We start from the raw sequence: 27,417 nt of genomic DNA on the forward strand, positions 1-27,417 counted from the left end.
AGTGGCCATAATCTAAAGTCACATCATCATTAAATATTTACACTACATTATAATTTCTATGCCTCAGCCTCAGCCTCAGTAGGCTGGGGCCTACTTTCTCCCTAAGCCAGGCATGTCCTGTCTACAATACCAAAAGAAAAGGAGTCACTTCTAGAGAGAGAGAAAGAGACACGACCGCAACATTCAATTAAATGTAATGTGTTGTTTGTTGTCCTCTTTTTCTGTTGTTTTTTTTTTTTTTTCTCTGTTGTTGCCTTGCATATATCTTGATAATAAATGTAAACTTTTTCACTTGAAAAATCCACAAAAAAAGCCAAACCCAGAGACAGAAAGATACAGATGCAGATACAATGAAAGTAGGCGAAATGTTGAATGGTGGGAGATAGGGTGAAAATTTCCAGTCAAAAATCACAAGAAAAATCCATTAACCTGGCCTTGCTTTTGCCCTTTTTTTCATTTATTTGTTGTTGTCTTTTCTCCTTGACTAACTTTTGTTATCCCGCTCCTGTTACGGGCTGGGCCCATGCCACTTGAGTTCTTAAAGTAATTTACCAAGTTTAAGGCCGCTGCGCCTATAAGTAGGCACACTTACTCATACACACACACTCACACACTTTATTATCGCTTGGCTGAACAAAAATATGCTGCATATGCAGCGGCGCACCCATTGTTCGTTATTTTCAACAACCTGGCCGCTCGTTTTCTCTCTCTCTCTCTCTCTCTCTCTCTCTCTCTCTCTCTCCACTTCTTTAGGTAAAACTCGTAGGTAAAACTCGTACTGGTCTTTAGTTTTCTATAGACCGGAAGTTGGCCGGGCATATGAAAGCCTTTTCTTTCCGCTACTTTCCGGTGAAATGTTGCATTTGAAGCAGCCCAGGCAAAATGCTTCTAGTTGACTCTCAGACATGCCACACACACAAACACACGTGGAGTACACAATGCACAACAACAAATTGTTGTGGCAGGCCAAGATGATTAGGAAGAGACTTAAATTGCAAAAAAAAAAATCTAATTTAGTCTCTTTCCTACAGGTATTTTTGCCAATATCTCAGCAAAAAGAATGTAAAATAAATAATAAAGGGTCGAGACAAGAAAGTGAATAATGATATCTACCACATAGTAACCTTTTACAATTTAAGTCATTAGAATAAACAAATGAAAACATATCACCGCCATGCATTTATATTAACTTGATAAGAAATTTGTAAATTCATTTATATTTTCCTTTTGAAACTGTCACATCCGTTTGACTCAAATGTGAGCAACAGATGGCGCCACAGAGCACGGTGCATTTCGATTACCGCCATTATATTGGTATGACCACTTATAAGTTATCGTTCGCGACGTCTGGCCGCACTGGTCGATAGCTTGTGATAGAGAAAATCATGTGATTGTGGTCATTTTTTTCTTACGCAGCAGTCACCTGTCGGGAGAAAATCGTAATTACGCCTGCAATTTGGTAAGAATTTGGCTTAAATATGGTAGAAAAGTGTTATTAACACGGTCAAAAACTATTTCAATTGTTTGCACAGAAGAAGGAACAGCAGCAATATGGCGGCCCAAATACGCACAGTTGTGACGCAGACATTTCTGTCGCTCTTCGTCGCCGTCTCCGTCATCCTCATCCTGTACTTTGTGATGACTGGCAAGGGCGAGCGAGTGAGTGTCGGTTGGTTCTTGGCCTCCTCGAGTCCCTACATGTGGGCCTGTCTGGGAATTGGACTCTCCGTAGCACTGTCAGTGGTGGGCGCCGCCCTGGGCATCCATACAACTGGCACCAGCATTGTGGGCGGCGGTGTTAAGGCTCCCCGCATCAAGACCAAGAATTTGATCTCCGTCATTTTCTGCGAAGCTGTGGCCATTTACGGTTTGATCACTGCCATTGTATTGTCCGGACAACTGGAACAGTTCCAAATGGAGGTGGCCTTGAGCTCAACAGCCATACAGAACACGAATTGGTTCTCTGGCTATTTGATTTTCGGCGCTGGCCTTGCCGTCGGTCTGGTCAATCTTTTCTGCGGTATTGCTGTCGGCATTGTTGGCTCCGGAGCTGCTCTCTCAGATGCTGCCAACGCCGCGCTCTTTGTCAAGATTTTGATTGTGGAGATTTTCGGCTCGGCCATTGGTCTCTTCGGTCTGATTGTAGGCATTTATATGACATCCAAGGCGAAGATGGGCGACAAGGATTAAGGCGACATAAAATTCATCTGTAAGTATTAAAATCGTGCTAATATTAAGAACATTCGTGAGCTCATCTATGACCTTCAGTTGAATTATTTCATTGTTACTCGTTGTTTAATCTTGAATTAGACCTTATATATGAGTTTTGTCTAAGGAGGATAGAGTTCTCAAGTTAATTGTTCCTTCTGGTGATTAGAATATAAGCAATTATTTTAGAAATGTATTCAAAATTCAGAGTCAATCGAATGACAATTTATATACACTCAGAATACACTTCAGAGAAGTTAGCAAACCCTCTCAAATTTTTAAATGCAAGGTCCTTGTAAACTAACTAATCTAGAGCTTAAATGTCTTAAAGTGCTTTAGATTTATATTAGATTAATGTGGACTGCTAGTTTATTTTATGTCCCTCTGGATAGATCCATTATAATTCGAAAAGACAAGGCTGGTTTCTTTAACTAATGGTTATAAGTTAATAATGTAGGCATTTGTTGTAACTTTTATTGTGAATTTCTTTTAAACTTTGTGATATTTAAGGATCTATTTAAAGAAGCGACCTTAGACTCAATCCAAAAAGCATTGATATTAACATAATATGCCAAAGCAAACAGATTGTTTGATTTAAGAATTGTCATATTGATCTCCAACTCTCTGTTAAGTTAAATATTCATAAATTGAAAGGATTTGATCAACGTACTTAAAGATAAACCATTACAACATTTGTCTGTAAGATAATTTTGAATTGAATGAATTTTGAATGGACATACATCTTCATTTTCTGTTTAAGTTTACGTTTAACGTTTACTATTCTAATTTCTAAATGTAAATAATGCTAACACACACTATCATATTATTTTATATTTTAAAATTTATGCCCTAATATAATTTTCTCTTCTTTTTCTACAGCTGATCCACTGTCGATCCATTATCATCTGTCCGCATTGAGGAAAAAACAGCATGAAAGTCATCCAAAGTCATTCCCCCCATCCTTTACCTCTAAACAAAAAAAAAACAACAAAAACGAAAAAGATATATATCCAAAAAACACAATAACATCCGTGTTATTTTTTTTGGTTTTTTGGAAATTACAACAACTCGTTATATGCAGTTACAGTTTCTTTCGGCTTCAACAAACATGGGACTTTATGTTACTTAAGTTAAATAGTTACATTTGCATACATACATGCATATAAAATTAAGTTTTTTAATTACTCTTCAATGTTAATCAATTTTCACGCCCAGCCTGTTTAATGCAATTGTCAGCATCAATCAAGTTGTCATTGAATGTGCTTTGTGTGAAAATTAAAAGAAAGTTATAATTATTTTCCTTTCCCTTAAACTAATTTATGTATGTATGTATGTCCGTACGTATGTGTGTGTGCAAAAAGATAATGAAGTATGATTCCTAGTTATAGAGTTTGTTATGTTGTATATTTTATGAATTGTCATTGTTTTTTAAGTTGCCTAGTTATTGGCCATTTTGTATTTCGAAGTTAAATGTATTATATTTAAACAGCAACACAACAGAATGATGAAAAATACTTGTACTATATTTGAGCCACATAATTAATTATTATTACTATTATTATTATAGCAAGTATTCCATATTAAACAAGATAATAAATAATATATGCAATGTTTGTTTATCAATCAACATGTGTGTGAGTCAAAAAGCACGCGCAAATTGTTGTATTTAGAGTGTGAGATAGTACAATAAGGTCAGCTGTTTGTACGGGAGGTAAATTTTATATAAAATCTTATCAAATCGGCTGAATCATAAAAACCTGAAATTGAAACTTTACGTTTCCCGCCTTAAAACCCCCTATTTTTTAACTGCTCGCCACTATTTGGCACATTCTAGAGCTGCGCGGGAAAATATTATCCACACCCTTATGAAATTTTTTCAGAAAACAAAGAGATTAAGTCTATTACATTATAAATACGATGTTTAATATAATTTCAAATTAAAGAGTATTATTTTAATAGTTTTCAATCAGTGAGTCATTTTAAAGAACCTTCTAGAGAACTAGTGGCGACATCTCATCATATATTAAAAAATATTTGTAAATAATGACAACTAAATATGCTTAATAGTGGATGACTCAAATTAGTTATAGAAGCAAACGACTTAAAATAATAGGAAGCAATACAAATTTCATAAATAATACGAATTTAAAAAGGAAAAAATACAATAAATGAGTCAATCTATCGAATCAACTATCGATATATTTTTTCGATTTCCCAGCTCTAGCGAAACTCGGCGGTGTTCGAGATGGTTTCGTGTCTTGCGACGGAAACGCTATAAATAGGGGCATCGCTCGGCTTTTTTTCATTCCTATACAAAACGCCAGTTTGATCGAACGTCTGTGCTCGACGTCGGCAGAATTGAAAAAAGATAGATAAAGTAGGACACACAAGAAGTGAAGTGTAACGATTTATATAAATTTTAGTACATTTAATTAACAAAAGCAAAACACAAAGGTGAGTAAAACAACATTAAATGTGTAAGCTATAGAATTAGCACTAACCGACGACTAAGATTAACCACAAATAAAACACGTGTTCCAGACACATGTTATGACCTAGAACAGAGGAAGAAAACTTCCATTACAAAGTTAGAGTGGGACAATCATCATAATTACAAGGTTTAATCAATAATTTTGCTGTAACTGCAGTTTTTTTTCCTTTCCTCCCTCTAACTGCAAAGTATGGCGGCGTATAACTGTGAACCTTCTTGAACTTTCGACTGGGGGGTATACACACCTAAATGCACATGCTTACACAAAGAAAAAAAAAAATTTTGTGAAGAATAAAACTTGCGTCATCCAGACGTACTAATGAATAATTCCAATGTACAATAATTTTATTTAGATAACGAATCTTTTTCGTTGTTAATTGCTAACCATTTTTTTTTTTTTATTGAGAAAATGTGTCTGGAATATTCCATTGGAAGTAATGCACACACAGACACAGACTTATACATGATTCATAATTAACGTCTGACGTCTTTACTTTTTATAGTTATTGATTTCTATTTATATCAAATATATCTATAACAGTCAGACTGATTTAAAAATACTTTAGGCATCAACATCATATTTATGCTTTTATATGGCTTTATTATTAATTAATGAAAATATCCATTTTTTTTTGCCTTGCGTTGCCAACCGGCATGCGGCGTTTCTTAATTTTCCCTCGCTCTTTTGGCGTGTCTCTCTAATGCCATATAAGTGTGTATAGCGTTGTCTCTTTTTCACGCACTTAAAATGTCATATAAGCAAGTCAGCGTGGTTTTTGCTTCCAGAATTTTCGCTTTTGTTCCATGCGGTTTTTTTTTTTGCAGCTGCTTTTTTGACAGCGGCCGCCATGTGTATATAGTGATCTTGTTGTTGTTAGTCATATTTTCTTTTTTGTTCATGTTTCACCAATTTCGGTGGTGGCAAACGAGTTCTCCAAGCACACAACGCAATAAGTTTGAAATGACGATGACCGCCAAACAGCTGTAAATGGTGAAAAGAAACATGAACACAAATGCGATTAGTCATTATTGCAATTTGTGATTTTTTTTTTCTTTTCGGGGTGGAAAATACAATTTGCAAATAAACCATTTTCACTTCGTAAATCTGTTCTACTTTCCAAGGGTCGTTACTGAGTGTCCTTGGTCACCTTCCATACCTAACTTTTATCGCCCTGTTTGAATCCTAACTTTTGTCCTATTTTCTATACATTCATTTGAAAGTTACTATTTATTTCAAAAATCATAGATCCAAGTAGCCATAGAAATTTATTATAGTATTTACAACTACAGAATAGTTCAGTATAACAGTAACTCTCGAGAAGAAAAAGTCATATTTATATTCGGAAATTTTATTAAATCTAAAAATTATATAGAATTCTTAAGCATAGTTATATATATTATTCTTCATTTTCAATAATTCAACCCACGCTGTCTTTTCTGTGCAATTTTATTTTTAGATGTCTAAAGCACCTGCTGTTGGTATTGATTTGGGAACCACCTACTCTTGCGTGGGTGTCTTCCAGCATGGCAAGGTTGAAATTATTGCCAACGATCAGGGTAATCGTACCACACCATCGTATGTTGCCTTCACGGATACGGAGCGTTTGATTGGTGATGCCGCCAAAAATCAGGTGGCCATGAACCCAACTCAAACTATCTTCGATGCTAAGCGTTTGATTGGTCGCAAATTTGAGGATTCCGCTGTGCAGTCGGACATGAAGCACTGGCCCTTCGAGGTCGTCAGTGTAGATGGCAAGCCCAAGATTGAAGTTGTCTACAAGGATGAGAAGAAGACCTTCTTCCCCGAGGAGATCTCCTCCATGGTGTTGACCAAAATGAAGGAGACCGCCGAGGCCTACTTGGGCAAGACAGTGGCCAATGCTGTCATCACTGTCCCCGCTTACTTCAACGATTCGCAGCGTCAGGCGACCAAGGATGCTGGTACCATTGCCGGATTGAATGTATTGCGTATTATCAATGAGCCCACAGCGGCTGCTATTGCCTACGGCTTGGACAAGAAGGCTGTTGGTGAGCGCAATGTCTTGATTTTCGATCTGGGCGGTGGTACTTTCGATGTGTCCATTCTGTCGATCGATGACGGCATCTTCGAGGTCAAATCGACGGCTGGTGATACCCATTTGGGTGGTGAGGATTTCGACAACCGTCTAGTCACTCACTTCGTGCAGGAGTTCAAGCGTAAGCACAAGAAGGATCTGACCACCAACAAGCGTGCCCTTCGTCGTCTGCGCACCGCTTGCGAGCGCGCAAAGCGTACCCTGTCCAGCTCCACCCAGGCCAGCATTGAGATTGATTCTCTGTTCGAGGGTACCGATTTCTACACCTCGATCACCCGTGCCCGTTTCGAGGAGTTGAACGCTGATCTGTTCCGCAGCACCATGGACCCCGTGGAGAAGGCTCTCCGTGATGCCAAGTTGGACAAGTCGGCCATTCACGATATTGTGTTGGTCGGTGGTTCCACCCGTATCCCCAAGGTGCAGCGTCTGCTCCAGGATCTGTTCAATGGCAAGGAGCTGAACAAGTCCATCAATCCCGATGAGGCTGTGGCCTACGGCGCTGCCGTCCAGGCTGCCATCTTGCACGGTGACAAGTCCCAGGAAGTGCAGGATCTGCTGTTGCTCGATGTTACCCCATTGTCCCTGGGTATTGAGACCGCCGGCGGAGTGATGAGTGTGCTGATCAAGCGTAACACCACCATTCCCACCAAGCAGACCCAGACCTTCACCACCTATTCGGACAACCAGCCCGGTGTGCTCATCCAGGTTTATGAGGGCGAGCGTGCCATGACCAAGGACAATAATCTCTTGGGCAAATTCGAGTTGTCGGGCATTCCCCCAGCACCACGTGGTGTGCCCCAGATCGAGGTCACCTTCGATATCGATGCCAACGGTATCTTGAATGTCACCGCCTTGGAGCGTTCTACCAACAAGGAGAACAAGATCACCATCACCAACGACAAGGGTCGTCTGTCCAAGGAGGATATCGAACGCATGGTCAACGAGGCCGAGAAATACCGCAACGAGGATGAGAAACAGAAGGAAACCATTGCCGCCAAGAACGGCTTGGAGTCTTACTGCTTCAACATGAAGGCTACCCTCGATGAGGAGAATCTGAAGACCAAGATCTCGGACTCTGACCGCACCACCATTTTGGACAAGTGCAACGACACCATCAAGTGGCTGGATGCCAATCAACTGGCCGATAAGGAAGAGTATGAGCACCGTCAGAAGGAGCTCGAGGGTGTTTGCAACCCAATCATTACCAAGTTGTACCAGAGCGCTGGTGGTGCTCCCGGCGGTATGCCCGGTGCTCCCCCCGGTGCTGCTGGTCCAGGTGCCGCCCCTGGTGCCGGAGCCGGCGGTGCTGGCCCCACCATCGAGGAGGTCGACTAAATCAATCGATCACAACCGCAACAAACAACAACAACAACCACATTCAAAAACACATACAAAAATTAGCCTACATAAAATATTTTCAATTCATTATAAACACACACTTGGATTCTAAATTAGAGACGACGACAACTGCTTTATATTAGACTCACATACAAGAACAACTGCTAAATAATATATATTATATTATTCATAAAATTATTATATATATATATATAATATATCATCGATCGATCATCCAAACCAAACAAGAAAAAAACAAAACATGCCGCAAATTAAACATTTGCTTGTATTTCAATTAACATAAATAAAAATTGTGAATTGCAAACACTCCAAAAAATGTCAAAAAGTAATTTTTAATGTGGAAATTTATGGAATATATAAAATTAATACGGATAAGTATCTAAATATGGTTGATAACTATTTAGGCATCGATGTATATAATACCATATGCTAACGTGCGAGTTTCTGCGAGTTCCTCATATGTATCTTTATCATTTAGTTACAAGTGACTAACAGAGGCCAAAACTTGTGAATGGCTTATCTTTATTATTTGTGCTCCAATTACAAAGCTATCTTATCTAAAAATTTTGGAATTGTGGGAGCTAAGCAGAGGAGGAGGGCCGTTTGCGTACTCAGTGAAATTACAGGAGAGATTACTCATGGTGACTGTACTCTCTTGTGTATCTGGGTGTGGGTATCTACGCAGTTGATGAAAGTAAAATAGACTTATCAAACCATTTTTCAAAAAGATGGTAAGCAAGAATTACTAGGATCAACTTTTGGTTTTTAAATCTAAATTTGATTTTGTGTTTAATCCACCCAGGCGAAATTGGCATCCTTATCCGACTTGGGATTACCGATTACAGGCAATTCACTGTTGTTGACCCTATACAGACCCTGACTGAAGGTCTGATCCTTAAGGGGAACGGATCGGAGACGGCGACTGAAGACATTTCCGGTGCCCAAAAGTTTCGATGGCGACTGCATATTCAGTTTGATGTCTCCCTCCATGGGTTCCTTTTGATGCTTGGATTTGGAATCCTTTCTACCGATCACTTGGTCCAGATACGATTGCCATTGCTGCAGTTTATCCTCTGCGGCACGTAATTGATCGATACTACGCTCGTGACCGGGATTCATGCCAATGGGTTGTACGCCAGACAACTCATTGAGATCCACTTTAATGGGCGCCAAGGCGGAGATGGCACGGGAGAGTCCAATCTGGGTGTGGCGTATACGATGCTCGGTTAGATCGGCTCCCAGCAGTTCTTCGTGAGGATCCATGCGTATGGGTATGATTTTATTTACCACATACAGCAGAAGGAATGTCGAACAGATGCCCCAGCAGGCTAGACAGAGAGCCGATAGGGTCTGTATGCCCAGCAAATACCAGCCACCGCCTTTGAAGAGACCACTCCGGCCGTTTGTGGTGTCCAGGGGAATGGGATTGTCGGCAAAGAGACCCACTGCAATGACACCCCAAATGCCACAGACGCCATGCACGGCGCTGGCCCCCACCGGATCATCTACGCCCATGCGATCGAACAGCGGCATGGCCAAAACGCAAAATAATGAACCAATCGCACCGATTACCAACGCTTCCCAGGCACGATATAAAAAGCAACCAGCTGTAATGGAGACCAAGGACCCAAGCACGCCATTAATTAGATCCATAATGTCCATGCGTCCTTCATGACGCCAAAAGGAGTATCTGCCGAAAAGAACAATCTTAGAGAATGCAATGAAAGTTAAAACCTATTAATACTTACATGGAACTGATGAAGCCACCACCGAAAGATCCCATCATGGTCATTACAGCAGCTCGAGCTGCATATTGCCATTTGGCGCCACTAACTCCATAAGTGCTGCCGGAATTGAAGGCCAACCAGCCCCACCACAGCACAAAGAGACCCATGCAGGCATTCACCGGATTGCCCAAGGGCAATGGATCATATCCCTCGGCATAGCGTCCCAGACGTGGACCCAGCATGGCAGCCGAAGCAAATGCCGAGGCTCCACCAATCAAATGCACTGGTCCACTTCCAGCTATATCGACCGCACCAAGATTATTAAGGAATCCATGCTCACCCCATACCCAGCCAGCGGGTATACAATAGACAACAGTATTCAGGAACGAGAACATGCAGTAGGCCTTGAAATTGCAGCGCTCCGCCATGGCCCCACTCACAATTGTTGTGGCCGTTGTGGCGAACGAAAGTTGAAACAGAAAGGCGGCAAATATTTGACCCATCAGAGCATCGCCCACAGGAGGATCGAGCAGAAAGTCTCCCAGGGCTATAAATGGATTCGATAGCGGTCCGCGGCCAAAACTCATGCCATAACCAAATAGCCAATAGGTAAAACCACCCAAAACAATATCAATCACATTCTTCATCATTATGTTCACTTCGTTCTTGATGGACACACAGCCGGACTCTAGCATGCCAAAGCCCGTTTGCATTGTGAATATAATAAAGGACGAGGTCAACACCCAGTTGGTATCCTCCGTGGAGAGATCATAGAGACCAGGTATCACATAGCTGCTATTCCGTGGGATTCCCTTCAAAGCCGTCAGATGACTTGCCGTTGCGTTATCCAATTTGGAAGCCATCCTACGACCCGTATCGACCGAGGACTATGACTGATAACTGAAGACTGAATGGCGGCATCTACATCGAAATTCTACTATTGCGAATGACATGAATAAATTAGAAATTACCCCCCGCATTTAATTTGTGCGAAAAACAAAGTTAATCGCTGTTAAGTTCGTTCTATTATTATTTCCAACCCGCCATGCGTGTTGTTTACGCCAAAAGTGTACAGAACTGCAATCCCTTTTGACCAGGTGTCTCTTTGAACTTGACATTGTTTTGATTTGTACTGGAGTTGCATGTCTGAAAGCATTTTCGTAAATTAATGAGCACACTTTGCATTAAATTCAATTAAATTGGCAACTAAATTAATTAGACTTTCCATTTGTCACAGAAGCACGACATTTTAAAGTAGACACTTAGTAGACTTTATCAGTCCAGAACGACAAAAACTATTGAGATTTTCAGTTGTTCACAAAGTTAAAGTTTCTTAAATGGTTCAGTTGAACAAAAATTCATCTTTCGAAACCAAAAAAATAAGTTATAGATCGCACATAAAGTTATAGATCACTTTCAGTCCTTATTTTCAATGGTTTTTCGCGAATATTAGAATATTATATGTCTTTAAAGTATTATTATTAAAATATTAAAAGAAAAAAACCAAAAGAATTGAAAAACGTTCTTAATAAAACTTAATAAGTTTTTTAATAATCAGTTTTTAAAGACTGTACAAGTAAATCATGTCACAATTTTAAACGATATTTAAAATTTAAAAATCACAAAGACTTAGTAGATTTTTTTTCAGTAATTAAAAATAAATAAAATAAATCTTATTCAGCAATTTGATGAGAATTTATATGTTTATGGAATTGGAAAACCAATTATGGTAACTTTACGAAGCTCTAACTTTTGAAAACTTTTGTTTATGATCATTTTTTTAAATCATTTTTCTTATTTTTTCTTTAAGTTTTAAAAAACCAACATTGTAAACTTCAGGAAACTCTAAGTACACATAACTCTTATTATGTTACGTTTCTAAATATCTTAGCTTTCAATTGATTTAATTTTATTAACAAATTTTTAAACTAGTCCTTTGAAACTCACAAAGATGAATAAATAATTTAATGAAAATTGCAGCTATGATACAAATTTAAGCAGTAAGAAATTACATATCAAATTTGTTAAAATCATTCAAACAAGGACACGATTAAATTTAGTTTCCATTTAGTATAATTTATTACATGTCAACAAATCCTTTTACGCGCCATTATTTCAAAAATTCGTCTAGTTCCATGTCTCATGTCCTGGAACTAATAAGTTCCAAATGAAAAGCTAAAAAAAACTCGTTATTTCTGGAGACTGTGCAACACTGTTCATGGAATTTCTCGTTAGACAGACTCTTACTCTCGATGTGTATTCCTGTCGAGTAGTCGTCGTCGTCGTCGTTTGGTATTGCTCGAATTTTCGTGAAAAAGAGTGGACAAAAAATATATATATATCAACGACGGAAAACTGTTGAAAAATAATTAAGAATAGAGTGACTTAAATCATTTAGCATAGTGAACTGAATTGTGCAATTCGAACAAGTGAAGATAAACAAGTGCAAAATGTATTTTTTGGCATTGCTGGCGTTCATTGGAAATGCCAAAGGTAAAGTGCAAAAGTGGAAAAAAGTCAAGTGAAAAATTTGTTATATAGAGACTCACACACACACACACACACACATACTGTCGCAAAGGACCTAAATTCTCAAAGCTGAGCTGAGAGAGGAAAATTGCAAAGAAGTTTCCTTAAAAAATATTGATTGAGAAAAATGAAAGTTTAGTTGGAAAAGGGGAAAATCATTACAAGGTTTTTCTTCACAATCAAAATCAATTTCAATTGCTTTTGGCTCCTTCGGCATAATTGGAAATATGGTCCATGGCCACACACTCACACAGAGAGACACACTCACACACACACATATGTATATACATGTATACGGAACAGGACATGTACAGAAGAGTTTGGAATTTATGGGACACGGGGCACACGCACACACACACACTTACACAGTTTGCTCTGCGAGAGAGAGAGAGAGAGAGCAAATTCTGCGAAAAAAGGGGGCATAACGGTATATTTTACGAAGGAAGTGGCCTGCAAAAATTTTTGCTTCATCTGTGTGTGTGTGTGTGTGTGGGCGGTTAGGTTTGTTTGTCTGTGTGAGAGGGGTGTTTTTTTTATTTTTTTCCTGCTGTTGCTGCTGTTGCCGCCTCTTTGGATGGGTGTGTTCGTACTGTTAGGTGGGCGTTAAGACTGAATTTGGGTGTGTGTATGTATCACTCTCTCTCACACATACAGCAAAAAAATTTGCTTGGTAACTCATACAACGTTTCTGCATGTTGCACACACACACACACACACACCTACAAATGGAGTGGCTTGTGTGTGCATATATGTGTGTATGTATTTGTTTTTAATTTGAATTTCCTTCGTATTTCTCTTTTTTTTTTTTGCTGTTTAGCATTTAAATGATGTTGAAAATTTTATACGTTTGCATTTAATTTTCATTCAAAGTGATAAATATAAATATATGTATGCAAGGGGTCGTGTGTGTGTGTGAGTAAGGGTTGGAGGCTGTTTTTCTAGCACCTGCTGCACTTTGTTAGTCATATTTGTATGTGTGTGTGTGTGTGCGTGTGGGAGAGAGAATGAAACTGTTAAACTTAAATCAGCAGGACGAAAGTTGGTCAAGTGTGTCAAAATAAAGAATAAAGAATCGAGAGCAGGCAGCAGGGCAAATTCGTACATACAAATAATACATATATTTGTATTTTGGTCTGTATATGTATATGTATATGTAACTCTTGTGGTTAGCCATCTTAAAACGTTTCACTTTTAGTTGATTAAAAATTCCTTCTATTTTTATGAAATTGGGGCGAATAGAAATTGCATTGTTATCCAATAGATTTACTGGCTCTGAAAAGTATGCTACATATTTGAATTTTAGATGTCATTGAGAATCCTTTAAGCAATAAATTACTCTGAAAATTGTGCTCGAATGTGAAAATCTATTCCAGTAAACTAAAATCATATTTATAGAGCAGAACTTTCATAATAATCTTACTTGTTTGAAAAAGTTATCAGACGAAAAGCTTTAAAGTCTTCCTTACCTTAAAAGTCTTCTTCATCGTACAAGTATTTGAATCCAGTTATATTTTTTTTTGATGGATATCAGAAATAGTTGTGAATAAAACAAGCAAGTAAAATCTTGGTTGAGAGGCAAATCCATGCAACTTAAAGACATTTGAGGATCTAAAGGATTTACATATAATACATTTAGTCAACAAACGAGTTCACTGTCCTGTTTGGTGGAAACAATAATTGTACATCTTGATTGCAGATGGAAATGCTGTCAGCTCTAGCCTTATACCCGGCGGACATTGCCGGGATTACAATGGCAAGCTTTACGAGACGGGCATGCATTATATGCCCGGACCGGATTCGTGTCGTTTGTGCATCTGTGACAGCGGTTTGCCCAAGGCATGCAAAATGGTGCTTTGTGAGGCATTTAGCAAATGCAAATCCTTTCAAACTGTGGGCAGTGGCAACAATTGCTGTGAGGTGATCTGCTTAGATGATCAATTCAGCGATGGGAGTACAGATTTTGGCATTTGACTGGTGGCCAGTGGCATAACAGCCACATTGTCGCTCTCTCTGCTCTTCTTTCTGGTCAATCGTTTAAGGCAACGCAAGATGAGGGCCAGGGAGAATCGCCAAAATGCCGAAGATCAACGCAGCATTGTGGGAAGCATTGGGTAAGTGGATCTTTTGCTTAAAGGCTGACTTCTTTTAATGCTTTACTTGACCAATTTATTACCCTTATAGTTACATTGCCGGCAATATGGGCTATATGGAGGGCAATCTGAGTGCCATAGATTATTCGTATGGCGGAGCAGCCACCCATTATCCTTTGTGGAAACCGCATTTTCCCCGTGGCGAAGCCCCACCACCGTATGAAGAGGCTGTTGCCATATCCCAGGCCGAGGCATTGAGTGCCCAGTGTACCGTAAGCATACCTGCGGGCAGTTCCCAACGAGGCATAGTTATGGCCACCCAACAACAGGTTCAACAGCATCAGCAGACAGTGCAGCTACAACAGGTCCAGGCCCATCAGCAACATCTGCAGCAGCACCAGCACACATTGCAGTTGCATACCCAACCGCAGCAACATCATCCACCTTACACCCAGCAATTGGTTCCGGTTGCGCAGCATCCCCAACCGCAAGCACAATCCCATCAACTGCAACACCATCATGCTCAGTTGGCTGCCGCTGCGGCAGTGGCTGCTGGTTCTGCGGCTCAACCGGCCACAGCAACTGCTGTCTCGGTGTTGCCACAGACAAATCAGTATACCCAAAGTACCACAAATTTAATTAACATCAATATAAATAGTGGTGGAGTGACAACCATTGCCACGGGAGAGAATCATCAGCCACCGTATAGTTTACAGAGCGACGAGCCTTCTCAATCGTCACTTTGCCTGCAGACATTGCCCAAGCCACAGCCACAGGCAACACAACTTCCCTCGGCCGAGTGTAGCTATAAGAATTGCCATTTAAATATCAGTGCAAGTGTCACGGCAGGATCGGCACATATGGCACACACTGGTCGAAGGACAACTGCGACAGCAACATCCACGCCTCGTGGCTCACAGGAGCTACTTAATCAATTTCCCCAGCAGCATCAACAGCAACAACAACAACAACAACAGCAATATCTTACTGTTGCCGATGTGGAAATCAATGCTAGTTCAAGTGCGGCAAGTTTTCATACTCTACCAGTGTCGTCGGGAGAGCTAATTGCCACACCCACTCACACACAAAACCAACTGCTTCAACAACAACAACAACAACACCTGCAGCAACAGCAGCATCAACAACAGCAACAGCAGCAGCAGCAGCAGCAAATAATGCCCGCCATAGAAATATTACAACCATTGGAAATTGCAACAATAACATCGCCAACGCCCACGTCTATGACGGATTCAGTTACTCAGACCCGACAACAGCAACAACAGCAGCAGACACAGCAACAACAACAACAACAACAATTGGCTACGGGTTCCAAGACGCCTTCAAGTTCGCGACGTTATCATCGCACGATCCCACGTTACTTTGCCTTGGCCGATCCCCTGCAAGTGCAATTGAAACCCAAGTCCAATAGCTCCAATGCCAGTTCCAGCACGGATGTGGCCAAGATGAACAATGGCACAGCAACGACAAGCAAAAAACCCATGTGCCAATGCCCGATTCAACATGTGCCCATGTCATATATGGGCAGTAATGTCCATGCCAATGCCAATGCCAATGCCTTTAAATTGTTCACCTCCTCCGCCTCCTCCACCTCGAGTCCCACATGTTCATTGTCGCCGGCTGGTGGGGTGCGACACGCTGCCACCTTGGCGTACGGTCAGCGAGCCAAATCGTCAACGAATCTGCAACTGCAGCAGGAACTCATTCCGGTCAGTGGGGCCACATTGAAGCGTCTCAGTTGTGCGCATGAGTCCATGAAAATTGCTACCATTTCGAAACAGGTGGGCGATGATCATCACACCCATGCGTCATCGGTCAGTTCGGTATCGAGTGGTGGTGTCAATGTGTCGGCAATTATTCCACCGCCCCCACTGCAGCATGCCGAAGAGGTGTCGGCGCCACCCATTGTCTTGGGACGTGTCCAGAAGCGTTCGTCGTCGAGTTCGACCACAGATCGGGGACGCAGCAGCAGCGGCGGACGCAGTGCATTGTCGTCGGGGGTAGGGGGCAATAATACTGGAGCCGATAGTCTCTCCACTGCCTATTTGAATCGAAAGGTGAGTTCGAAATGTAAGTAATCCTAGAATTGCCAAAACAAAACCAAACATACACGACTAGACGGGGAATGAAATTAAAACGAAAGAGAGCGATCTTCTCTTGCTCCCTCAATTGGTTGAAACTACCTTGCCATCTAGGACCTAACTGAAGGAGGACTGTCATTCCTAAAACTCTATCCAAATCAAAATTATATTGCACAACAATTTCATTCCTCGATCCACGAAGGGAATATTTCAAAATGTGATTTTTTTATGATCTCTCCTATAGGTTGATGCCTACTTGAGTTTGACACAGAAACAACAGCAACATTTCTATAACCAGCAGCAGCAACAGCAACAAAAGCAACATCAGCAGCAGCAACAGCAACAACAGCAACAAATCGATCAAAGCAATCCAACTTTACCACCGAAACTCTACAAAAGCCTAACGAATTTAAAATCAGCCACTGGACCAAGCACTAGCAACAACAGTTCAGTGTCCACAATCTATACGTTAAGCAAACCATCATCCTCAATGTCGTTGGCATCATCGTCGACAACAGGAGCAGCAGCAACAACAACAACAACAACGAGTGGTACCGGTCAACGTAAGGAGCAACCGACACCAACATTAACACTGCCACCAACAAGTCCTGCAGCTGCCTCAGAGAAAATAACAAGTGGCAAAATCAATTCAAGCACGTTCTATCCATTGGCCAATCATGTTACCTATACCCTGCCCAAGCACATCAGTGGCAAGGTATCGCTAAACAGCACCATCAACAGTGTGGTCAGTAAAGTGCCCTCAGTCATTAGCATACCACCCATGGAGAATAACAATGGTCAGGGCGGAGGAGCTGCAACCACCAGCAGCAGCCTTAGTAAGAGCACAACACTGCCAAAGATATTGAGAGTGAAGCGTGATCCAACGCCAGCAAATCCATCATCGAATAATAGCAATGAGAAGTCTGGTTTGGCCATTGCCCACTGCCAGATGCCAAGCTATCCACTGAGTACCCTGAAAACAGCAACTACAAGTGCTGCTGCTTCTGGCAATGGTCGTTCGCCTTCGAAGCAACTGCCAGTGTGCACCACATCGAAGAATTGCCTTAATCCCAAGGAGCATTTCTTGCCCAACGACACCAGTCTGGATGATGATTACCTCAGCGAATGCGAGAATTGCAAAATTGCCCAGAGTGCCAAGTATTATCTGGATGCCGAGCTAAGCGGTGGGACTGGCGCCAATTCGTCCTCGCCCCATGAGACAATGACACTGCAACGCAAATCACTGGAGGAGACCAAGGAGGAGCCTCATGATAGCTACTATCGTAGCTCCCATACGCTGCCCAGTAATGCCAAGAAGCATGGGTAAGTAATAATACCTTTTTCGATAGAGTCAATTCTTAAGCATTTTTGTGAAGGGCATGTTATTGAGAAAATATCACAAATATTTGGTCTCTCAAATTTTCCGTACAATTGACAACCAAAACTGTTAAATTTATGTCGAATTTATTGTTTTAAAACCAATTTAGACTTGCTAGGTTTGCTATTATTATTTTTTTATATGCATAATTTAATTATAAAAGAGAAGGAGACTTCCTTCTATTTTGTTAAGTTGCAAGATCCATACATTAAGATAGTTGTGAATTCCCCATCGAATAAGATGTCTTATTATAAGAATGAGATATAATGGGCGACTAGGTTTAATAGAAATACTCGGGGTGAAGTTAATATATTCGTTCGTCCTTTTTATTTTTAAGCCCTTTTAAAGCTGCGTATCTTGGCTTTTAAGCTTTTTATTGCCCAATTAAGATCAGGGCCACCGAGAGGAGGGTGGTGACGGGTGGGTTTCCCCCGGGCCCGCAGTTTTCAGAAGGGCCCGCGATACATCACAGTCGAAAATAGCGGATTTATTTAAGGGGAAGTAGGGGGCCCAAACATGGTTACCCCCAGGCCCTGAATTACTCTCTGCGGCCCTGATTAAGATTAAGTTTGATAATTTGTTGGATAAGACCACTATAATTATAAGCTTATAATTAGAAGCTTCTATCGAAACCTCTCTTTAAAAAAATATAGAACAATTTAATTATAGTGTGTTTCAAACTAAAAATTATAGAAGATTTATTATATTATCATAATAATTATTTCAATTTATTATCATATTAAACATTTTTCTTTATTTATTGATTATTTCCTATGTAAAACCAGACCGAATAAGAATAACAATCGTGAAGCCTGGCAATTCTCAACAATTCCTGCAGCCAGCTCTTCGGATGAGGATGTTAACGAATGAGATTTAAGCCATTTTCTTTAAGATGCCCACCTCCCCCGCCCCCCTCCAACACAGAGCCGGGAAACGGAACGGAACACATTCCAAACACCAAAAAAAAAAAACAGAGCATCCTAAAGAAAATGTAGGCTTTTGAAAATATTAGAATCGCAATGAAACTGTAAAAATCCAATGAGAATCTAATTAAGAAAACAAAAACTAATTGATAAATTATCGAAAATTTCGTATAAACTATAAATTCTATGAATATGTAAATGTAAGTAGGAGAATATATAATAATTATTATTATTTGATGGCATGTAAATTTTCGCGTGTTTATTATGCACATGTATATTTGTTTGTATGTATGTAATTGTAATTGTAATTCAACGAGAAAGAGGAGAAAGTGATCAATGTACCATATAATATATATAGATATACAGAGATATCTGTAATTATTTACTACTAATATGTCTTTTGCCAAACACACAAAAACCAAACCTTAACTGTCAATAATTGTATATTATATAACTGTCTATATGTAATATGAATATTTGCTAGGCTCACACAATTAGTTAGCATGTCAACCACAAGGTGACGACATGCTTATGACACAATCCTCTGCTCCAACCATAAATATAATATGGCACTAGAATAAAGAATATATTTATATTTACCAGATACATATAGAAGTCACACATGAAATTCTTTAAATGTAAATTTGTATTTCTTCCCCCCTCCCTTCCTTCTCACACGAGAGAAATCAGCTTAGCTATAAGAAATGATAAATGGATGTAAGGATATATGTGTTATTAGATGGTTTCCTGATTGAAGATCCTTCGCTAAAATTCTCCCCTAGCGAAATTGAATGCAATCCAAAAACTAGTTACAGTAACTAAACCAAATATCTCATTGTATATGTAGTTTGAAACAAAAAAAAACACAAAACAAAATAATTAAATGCCATTGAATAAATGTAATAATATTTGAGTTCGATTCTAAAAAACTAAGTAGTTATGATAAGCAAATAAAAATATAAAAAGCCAAAAAATGAGTAAAGTTTATGGAACTAGTCAAAAGCTTCAAAAACATATAAAAATATAAATAATAAAAATAAAACAAAACGAAAGCCAAAGATATAGTTGTATAATAGACAGATAACTAATATTTCTTCTTCTTTTTATTTTATTTGACTCCTTTGCTGATAAGTATCTTAAGAAAATGATAATTGTATTTTTAATTTACATATAAACATTTGCTGAGTTCTTCAGTTCAGCCCTTGGTTGTAAACGATCTCAGACGATATTCGATCTGAAGTAAATGATATAAACTGAATTGTGTTCAACTACAAAAAAAAAAACAAAAAGAGATGCTCAAATCGATATACTCTATGTATAAGTCAAATCGTACAATATATATATATATATATATATAAAAATCTAATAATTATTATTATATACTTTTCATTCTTCAACGAACTTGAAAGTCTCGATTTTGCTCAAAGCGTGTACTGATCACAACGCAAAATATATTTAAAAAATGAAATAAGAACAGCAACAAACAACAAACAAAACAAAGAAAAAGTATTAAAACAATTTACTTAATAGTATTACATACAATTTCAAATTTCATTTCCAAAAACTATTTCTGAATAGAACAACAACATATGTAAAATTCATGGCTAAGGTACGAATTTTTATTAATTAAGCTATTTAATAATACAAAAAAAAAGTGCAACAAAACCAAAAAAAAAAATAAAATAAAATAAAACCAAAAACAATACATAATTAGTAATTAGCAAGTTTACAATTATAATTAGTGTGCGATAGTTACAAATACATAAAAAAAGAAAACCAAAGAAATTTAAAGAAACGAAGAACAAAAACGAATCAAGAATGTTTCCAAATTATTTCAAACACATACCAAAAACCAACTCGTTGTCGTCGATGTCTTGAGATCATGTTTCAAAAAAAAAAAAACAAAAAGGAAAAATAAAACAAAAACAAAAAACACCCCCGCATAATTAACAAATATTACGAGTATCAATGTGTTATTGCAATTTAAAAAAAAAAACAACAAAAATGAAAACGAATGAAAAACCAAAAATCTGTATTGTAACTAAAATATTTAAATTTACTGAACTAAACCGAGTAAAAAACCAAAATAAATTGGTCTATAATGAAGCATTCAATGTGTCAAAGTTTTTAGTTTCAGTTTGATGGCGGCAATTAAAATCGATGGATCCAAAATTGTTATCTTTAAAACTAAATTCTTAACAATCTGCGGTTTGCTTTTTTTCACTATAGCATATATAGAATTAGAAGTTTTTGTCAAGGATTCGTCTTCGATATGGATTTACATTCGCAACTTGCTGTTCCTAGATGTATTAAAGTGCAAAACAAATCAAATTATAATGCATTTAGATTTGAGTTTTGGGAAGCTTTCGCAAAGATTGTAACAATAAGAGAACTTCTCAAGATTAAACCAACATTTCAGATTTCTTGAATTATTGTATATATACTCATCCGCTCCATTTGAATCCTCACTTTACCATAGTACAAAACAAAAACATTTGGTTTTAGTTTTAATTGTAAAAATGCATACCATTTTTTACTTCGTTTTGTTTCTTTTCTTTTTGTATTTAAATCATAAAAACAATTTTACGATATATCAGAGTTGATTTTTTGTTTGTTTTTCTATATAATTATTATGGTAAACCTATTAGTTTCTCGTAGTGCCTGGATTTCTCTTTTTAATGAGCATAACATTTACGAGCGAAAAAGAACCTTGTCTTTTCGTCTCCTATTTTATATATATATATATATAAATTATATATATACAAAATTTTTGTATAAATTAAGTTATGTACGATTTGTTATATTCTTTTTGTATGTTTTTTTTTTCTTTCTTGCAATTTTTGCTTTCAGTAACACGGACAAAGAGGCAGGCAAAATGGAGAGGGATTAAAAGAAGACAATGTGAATGAACTAGCAGGAGGTTGGAGAAGGGCGGGCGACCAAACGTCCAAGGCCGTTTGCAAATGATGTTCCCAAGTTGCCACAAAATTCTACTTCTTCGCTGGCTGGCTATCCAAAACGGGTGTGATTGTCTTACCGCCAAAGATCTGACCCCAACCGATCAAACTGAAAGAATAGAAAGAATAGTAGTTAACATGGGGAGTTCTCTCTCTCTAATTGTGTTTTACTTACCGCCAATGATTCTCTACACGCCTACTAAGGGCAATCTTCTCTCCCTTCTCTGTGCACACGGGCGTTGTGAGCACAATCTTAGCCAAATCGCCCTTTGTGGCCGAAATACGACCGCCAGTGCTGAGCGATCCAATGTTAACCAATAGAATTTCATTACGCTGGAGTTTCTCAACACGCGCTCCCTTCTTGTCGCCATCCGTGCGTACGCCGAGCAGGCGACGCAGCAGATAATAGGAAATTTCCAATTCAATGTAAATGTCGGGTAAATTTCCAACGGCTCCCAGGACTTGACCCACAAGACGATCAGCCCTGCACAAGGTGGGATCAATTTTGGTGCCCACACCAATGAGACCACCGGGCACAGCATACTGCAGTTCATTTTGTTCAGCAAAGAGCGATACAATGCGCGAAAAGATTGGTCGACAGGTGATATTGCCATCACTGTCTTTGGTGACCACACCGGGACGCACTTCGATCTCCTGGCCCACTTTGAGAACACCGCTCAATATGGAACCACCGGCCACACCACCCTTCAGATCTTGAACCTCACAGCCGGGCTTGTTGACATCGAATGATCGGATAACAATCAGGCGAGGCGGCGCATTAAAGTCCCGCTGCGGCACAGGAATCTTATTCACAATATACTCGCACAGCACATCAATATTGTATTTTAGCTGAGCTGAAATGGGTATAATCGGTGCTCCCTCGGCCACTGTGCCCTGGACAAATTTGGTGATCTCCTCATATTGCTCCTTCGCTTGACTCTCCTTGACCAAATCGATTTTGTTTTGCAAAATCAATATCTGTTTGAGTTTCATAATCTCAATGGCAGCCAAATGCTCAGAGGTTTGTGGTTGTGGACAGGATTCGTTACCTTTTTGTCATAGAAATATAATTAATACACAATTGGAGGCAAAAGTAAATAAATCGTCTTACCTGCAATAAGTAGGAGAGCGGCATCCATGACAGCAGCACCGTTCAACATAGTGGCCATAAGAATGTCGTGACCAGGGCAATCCACAAAACTGACATGGCGGACCAAACGAAAACGTCCAGAGCAGGCGGGCCGGGCACAGGGCATGCTATCATCCTTGCTAGAACCATCCGATACAAAACTAGCCGGACGCGGGCACTTGGGATTATCGCACTTGTAAATTTTGGCATTGGCATAACCTGAAAGAAGAGTTCAAGATGTTGGAATAATCGCGATTTGCCAAAATAGTGACCATTCCTCTATAATTCTATTGAATTAAAGCTCCTTCCAATCTAAATACATTGCTTCTAACTTTTGTTGTGACTGTACAAAGGTCTAAGATATATTACCCCTCAAATTAACAAAGTTTCCAAACTTCTTTAAATTAATCTCCTTGTACGTTTCAATCTCTTGTTTTGAATTGAATTTATCCATATTTTTTTTTTGTGATGTTTTACATTTTTGTTAGTGCCTAATTTATTGCCGATTTTATTGTTGAAATGTTTATAATACTATAATGCTTATTTAACAATTCATACAATGGTAAAAGGTTCAATTTTATATATAGTATAATAATTATAATATTGATAATACAGGAAAAAAAAAAATTAATTAATAAAACATAATGTCAGGCTGATGATGAATAACTTCATCGAGTGTTGGCCATTTGTGTGTTGCATTTTCTGGCAGTGCAATAAAATGTATTAAGTAAACGTTTAAAAGTAAATTACAAAACAATCAAAGTCAATTATTTCAACATAATCAAATATAAAAAAAAAAAGATATTAATAATAAGAATAAGGAAATTTTTGTAATTTAAAACTTAAAATAAAACCTTTCGACAATTGTCAGCGCCACAACGGCATTCGACACGCGCGGCCTTCGATAGGTTCTCATAGGGAATCTCCTCATTGTCCGCACGAATATAGTCAAAGCTGAGTTCCTCGCCAGCCTTAATGGGACGCAGTGTGAAGAAAACCAAACGTGGCAGGGCAACATTCAAGTGCTCGATCCAGCAGGGGAATACGGCCAAATTGGGATCACACGAATGATTGATAAAGTGCGAAATATTGCCATAATTGGCCGCATCGATGGTATACTCGCTCTCCTGGGCCACATTGTAATCCAAATCGAAGAGATATGTGCGACCGCGATCGTCGTAGATCTTTCCCCTTTCGTTGGCCTCATCACTGGTTATAATTTCGCCAATATATTCGCAGATAAATTCACCTTTGCGCAATGCATGTGGAGTGCGTACACCCCAGCCACTGCCGTTGCTGGTCTTGAAGAGAACCAATTCATGCTTGCGTCCGTGTTGGATCAGTCGATTCGAGCACGACGAGTCGCAGGAACAACGACTGTTGCACTCATAGATGGCATGGCCAGGTTGCAGGCGCAATCGTTTTGTGGCCCGATCGTAGGCAAATCGTTCACCCGCCAACCGGCCACAGCAGCGACTAGACGGAGTACACTCTGCTGCCTCGTCTGACCCATCATCATGGCATTTGCAACCCAAGAGCCCTCCTTCCGGGTTTGGTATGCTCGCACACAAAATGTTATTCTTTATGTAGTTAAAACCCGAATCAATAGTATCTAGATCTACATGGTTTTCCACACGAATCGGTGGCGATGGTTCCTCCACTTTATTTATGCGCTCCTCAAACTTGGCCAATTCAATCAGTTGCTGACATCTTTGGCTATGAGAGTTCTTCAATCGCATCAATGACAGAGCTCTTTCGGTGATGCGTGCACGTTCCACAAGGCTACGACTACCCGATGCCCGATATTGAGCCAGCAATATAAGATCCAATTGCAGTTTCATTGGTTCAAATCCATCTATTTGCCTTATGGTAAAATTCTCCTTATTTTCTAGCGTTTTCAACTGCTCCTCCAATTCCTCCAATACTTGAGTAACATACTTTTCATAAAATTTCAATTTGCTTTCCACAAATTCGTCCAAAGCCTTACAATTAGTCAGATTTTCCAAAGTTTCCCAGGTGTTGCTACTCTTGTCATAGCCCAACCATTTCACATAGAAAACGGGCTCATAACGCTTCACCTCAACCGATTCAATATACTCCACGACGTATTCGCCCTTGGGTGGCTTCTGTTTTGGAACTACCAGGCCAACATTGTCCTTAGCTCGCTTTGCCGATGGTGGAGGGGTTGAAGATGACTCTATTTGGCTACGTCGTCTCTTCAGTGATTTAGATACCTGATGTTGTTCCTGCTGATCATCGGAGCCCAATACGCTGCCATAGCCACTGCTACATGGACTTGTAGAACTCTGACTCCGACTGCGACGATCTCGTGATCTGTCCAATTCCACCTGCTCCATAAGGCGCATGCTCCTCCTTGTCTTTGTTTTAAACTTCAAGTCCATAAGTCTCTCTCGCTGCTTAAGCTCATAGATTTCTCGCTGCTGTTTGGATAGCAAAAGTTTTTGGATTTTCTTTTCGCTTAAGCGTTCTGCAAATGATATTTGTTTTTTTTTTTTTTTTTTTTTTGATTTTTGTTTGTTTCGTTTTTGGGTCGAGCACAATTCAAAATAAAAGAAGAAGAAAAAATTTGGCAATTAATTAAATTGCTGGATTATCGAACACAACAAAAAAGGATTGAGGATTGACTACATAAGTGTACACAGAAAGACAGAGAGAGAGAGAGAGGGAGTGAAAGTAAAGGCAAAGTCTTCTACTTTCTACTTCTGGCGACGACACAGTCAGTAGGAGAGTCGATAGGGGAAGGAACAAATCCAGCAATTTAATAGAAAAAATCAAATTTAAGACCATTTAACAGAACGCTTAAACTCATTTTTGTCAAAAAAAAAAAGCAACAGCAGCAACGCTTAAGACTACATATAAAGACGGGGAAGTACATTAAATAGTTAGCGAGAGAGACAGGATATGGATAACGCGATGTGCCGTCGTCAAAAAAAAAAAAAAAAAAAAAAATACAATTACATGATGATGATAGCGCGCCAGATGTCACGGAAGTTTTTTAGTTCTTTGAGAACCAGTGAGAGGATACCGTCTTACATTGTTAAAACCCACCTGATAAACATGCGGATGCCAAAACTCTATTGTTACTTTGGGAGACCTTTACCTAATTGATTGCGTTCTACTACAGACTTCTATCTAAATACCTCCATTTAAACCTATCCGTTAATAGTTTTAATTAAACATGCTTAGGCTCTAAAACTACACTTAGTTAAGGATATGGTGTAATGCCCCGCTGGATCTTTAGTCCACCACTCACCGAGTTTAATCGTAATGTTGCGTTCCAATTCATTTTTGAATCGAACGGTCTGGACGCCAGAAATGGCCTTAACCACCGTAGATTTACCGTGGGCTACATGACCGATTGTTCCAATGTTGATGGTGGCCTGACGGGAGATGACCTCAGGCGAGAGAGGTGTAAGATTGCTAATTTCCTGTAAAAATAAAACAATAATTTATTAAGCATTAGAAGAAAAAACTCCACCTCCTGGCGTATCTAGGGGTGTGTGAGTGTATGGGGTGTGCGTCTGTGTGTGTCAATAAAAAGCCGTACATATTTGAGGTTAGAGACGACAATGACATTGCATCAGCCTCTTAGAGGCAGCAACAGATGAGTCTTTCGCTTTAATGGCATTTCCTAATGATTTTAAAATTTCCATTCATGTTGACGGCATATGTTTCGGGCAACAGAAAAAAAATCAAAACATCTTGTAACTTAAACAGACTGCCAAACGCCACGTGCTGATTTCTTTAACTTTCCTGCACCACCCCGCAAAGTGTTAACAAGCAAAAGATTAACAACAATTAATTGTTGCCATTTATGGGCACATTTTTGTTTTGTTTGCAATTTTGGTACTTTTTTCTAAAGTGTCTGTCGACAATTAGTGTCAGGGCGTCCCCGCATCCCGCTGTTTTTCTAGGAAGCGGCACAAAATTTTTTTTTGAGGACGCGTACACTTTCTCACACACACGCACACACATATACACACACACACAAAGGCAACCAGCACACGAGAATGATGCACGCTCAGTTTTTGGGTGTACTTTTCATGAATTGATAACTTACCAAATTGCTAAGATCCTGCTTTTGCAAATTTGTATTCACACTGACTTGAGTTTCAGCCGTGGCCATGTTTTCAACGTTGTTTATAAACCGCTTTCTTAATATAAAAAATTACAAAACGAAAAGCCAGTTCGCTCTTAGACCCTCGACGACATCAAAAAAAGAGCTAAGCAGTGTGACTGTTTGCGGTAACTGGTGAAAATCTCGAAATGCGTTTAAAATGCGCTTAACAGCGCAGGGCCGGTTAACATTTCTGCTAGAGATGGCAATGTTAAATGGAACCAACTCAATTTAGAATTATGTTAATAGTGTATGGCGCGAAATTAATGTGTTATCGAATTGTTTTGGTGTATATTATTGTTATCTTGTAAATA

The 27,417-nt window shown here is 39.2% G+C and overlaps 5 protein-coding genes across 7 annotated transcripts; 3 read left to right on the plus strand and 2 right to left on the minus strand.

Annotated features, from left to right (window-relative positions):
• Window positions 1–1,374: 1,374 nt before the first annotated feature.
• LOC6647335 (V-type proton ATPase 21 kDa proteolipid subunit) lies at window positions 1,375–3,810 on the plus strand. 2 transcript variants are annotated; one of them, XM_002070452.4, is made up of 3 exons: window positions 1,375–1,459; window positions 1,533–2,209; window positions 3,088–3,810. In XM_002070452.4, exon 2 carries the CDS (start codon window positions 1,552–1,554, stop codon window positions 2,188–2,190), a length of 639 nt encoding a protein of 212 aa, XP_002070488.1. In that variant the 5' UTR covers window positions 1,375–1,459; window positions 1,533–1,551; the 3' UTR covers window positions 2,191–2,209; window positions 3,088–3,810. The 2 variants fall into 2 exon arrangements, with proteins under 2 accessions (XP_002070488.1, XP_046869484.1); XM_047013528.1 differs by having other exon boundaries at window positions 1,387–1,459; window positions 1,536–2,209.
• A 694-nt stretch (window positions 3,811–4,504) lies between these two features.
• LOC6647329 (heat shock 70 kDa protein cognate 4) lies at window positions 4,505–8,450 on the plus strand. The gene is made up of 2 exons (XM_023178520.2): window positions 4,505–4,662; window positions 6,157–8,450. Exon 2 carries the CDS (start codon window positions 6,157–6,159, stop codon window positions 8,107–8,109), a length of 1,953 nt encoding a protein of 650 aa, XP_023034288.1. The 5' UTR covers window positions 4,505–4,662; the 3' UTR covers window positions 8,110–8,450.
• A 27-nt stretch (window positions 8,451–8,477) lies between these two features.
• LOC6647328 (putative ammonium transporter 2) lies at window positions 8,478–10,723 on the minus strand. Its single transcript, XM_002070450.4, has 2 exons — window positions 9,882–10,723; window positions 8,478–9,823 (listed from the first exon to the last, which is right to left on the minus strand). The coding sequence occupies exons 1-2, from the start codon at window positions 10,721–10,723 to the stop codon at window positions 8,923–8,925; spliced, it is 1,743 nt and encodes a 580-aa protein (XP_002070486.1). The 3' UTR covers window positions 8,478–8,922.
• Window positions 10,724–12,207: 1,484 nt separating this feature from the next.
• On the plus strand, window positions 12,208–19,762 carry LOC6647326 (putative mediator of RNA polymerase II transcription subunit 26). The gene is given in 5 exon segments (XM_023178584.2): window positions 12,208–12,353; window positions 14,086–14,500; window positions 14,571–16,554; window positions 16,823–17,901; window positions 18,742–19,762. Coding segments are annotated over 5 exon segments (3,606 nt in total). The 5' UTR covers window positions 12,208–12,310; the 3' UTR covers window positions 18,827–19,762.
• A 1,616-nt stretch (window positions 19,763–21,378) lies between these two features.
• LOC6647325 (eukaryotic translation initiation factor 2 subunit 3) lies at window positions 21,379–27,412 on the minus strand. 2 transcript variants are annotated; one of them, XM_015177416.3, is made up of 5 exons: window positions 27,047–27,236; window positions 26,240–26,414; window positions 22,948–23,184; window positions 22,012–22,885; window positions 21,379–21,945 (listed from the first exon to the last, which is right to left on the minus strand). In XM_015177416.3, exons 1-5 carry the CDS (start codon window positions 27,110–27,112, stop codon window positions 21,870–21,872), a joined length of 1,428 nt encoding a protein of 475 aa, XP_015032902.1. In that variant the 5' UTR covers window positions 27,113–27,236; the 3' UTR covers window positions 21,379–21,869. The 2 variants fall into 2 exon arrangements, with proteins under 2 accessions (XP_015032902.1, XP_002070483.2); XM_002070447.4 differs by lacking the exons at window positions 21,379–21,945; window positions 22,012–22,885; window positions 22,948–23,184 and adding an exon at window positions 23,457–25,453 and having other exon boundaries at window positions 27,047–27,412.
• Window positions 27,413–27,417: the final 5 nt, after the last annotated feature.

The sequence above is a fragment of the Drosophila willistoni genome, chromosome 3R (genome assembly GCF_018902025.1).
Source record: "Drosophila willistoni isolate 14030-0811.24 chromosome 3R, UCI_dwil_1.1, whole genome shotgun sequence".
Lineage (NCBI taxonomy): Eukaryota > Metazoa > Arthropoda > Insecta > Diptera > Drosophilidae > Drosophila > Drosophila willistoni.

Bases quoted from the DNA above. Each gene is read 5' to 3' on its own strand.
- LOC6647325 (XM_002070447.4), bottom strand. From the start codon at position 27,112: ATGGCCACGGCTGAAACTCAAGTCAGTGTGAATACAAATTTGCAAAAG. The intron at 26,415-27,046 runs GTAAGTTATCAA...TTATTTTTACAG, and splicing joins AGCAGGATCTTAGCAATTTG to GAAATTAGCAATCTTACACC. The intron at 25,454-26,239 runs GTGAGTGGTGGA...TATCATTTGCAG, and splicing joins CAACATTACGATTAAACTCG to AACGCTTAAGCGAAAAGAAA.
- LOC6647329 (XM_023178520.2), top strand. From the start codon at position 6,157: ATGTCTAAAGCACCTGCTGTTGGTATTGATTTGGGAACCACCTACTCT.
- LOC6647335 (XM_002070452.4), top strand. From the start codon at position 1,552: ATGGCGGCCCAAATACGCACAGTTGTGACGCAGACATTTCTGTCGCTC.
- LOC6647328 (XM_002070450.4), bottom strand. From the start codon at position 10,723: ATGGCTTCCAAATTGGATAACGCAACGGCAAGTCATCTGACGGCTTTG. The intron at 9,824-9,881 runs GTAAGTATTAAT...TCTTTTCGGCAG, and splicing joins GGTGGCTTCATCAGTTCCAT to ATACTCCTTTTGGCGTCATG.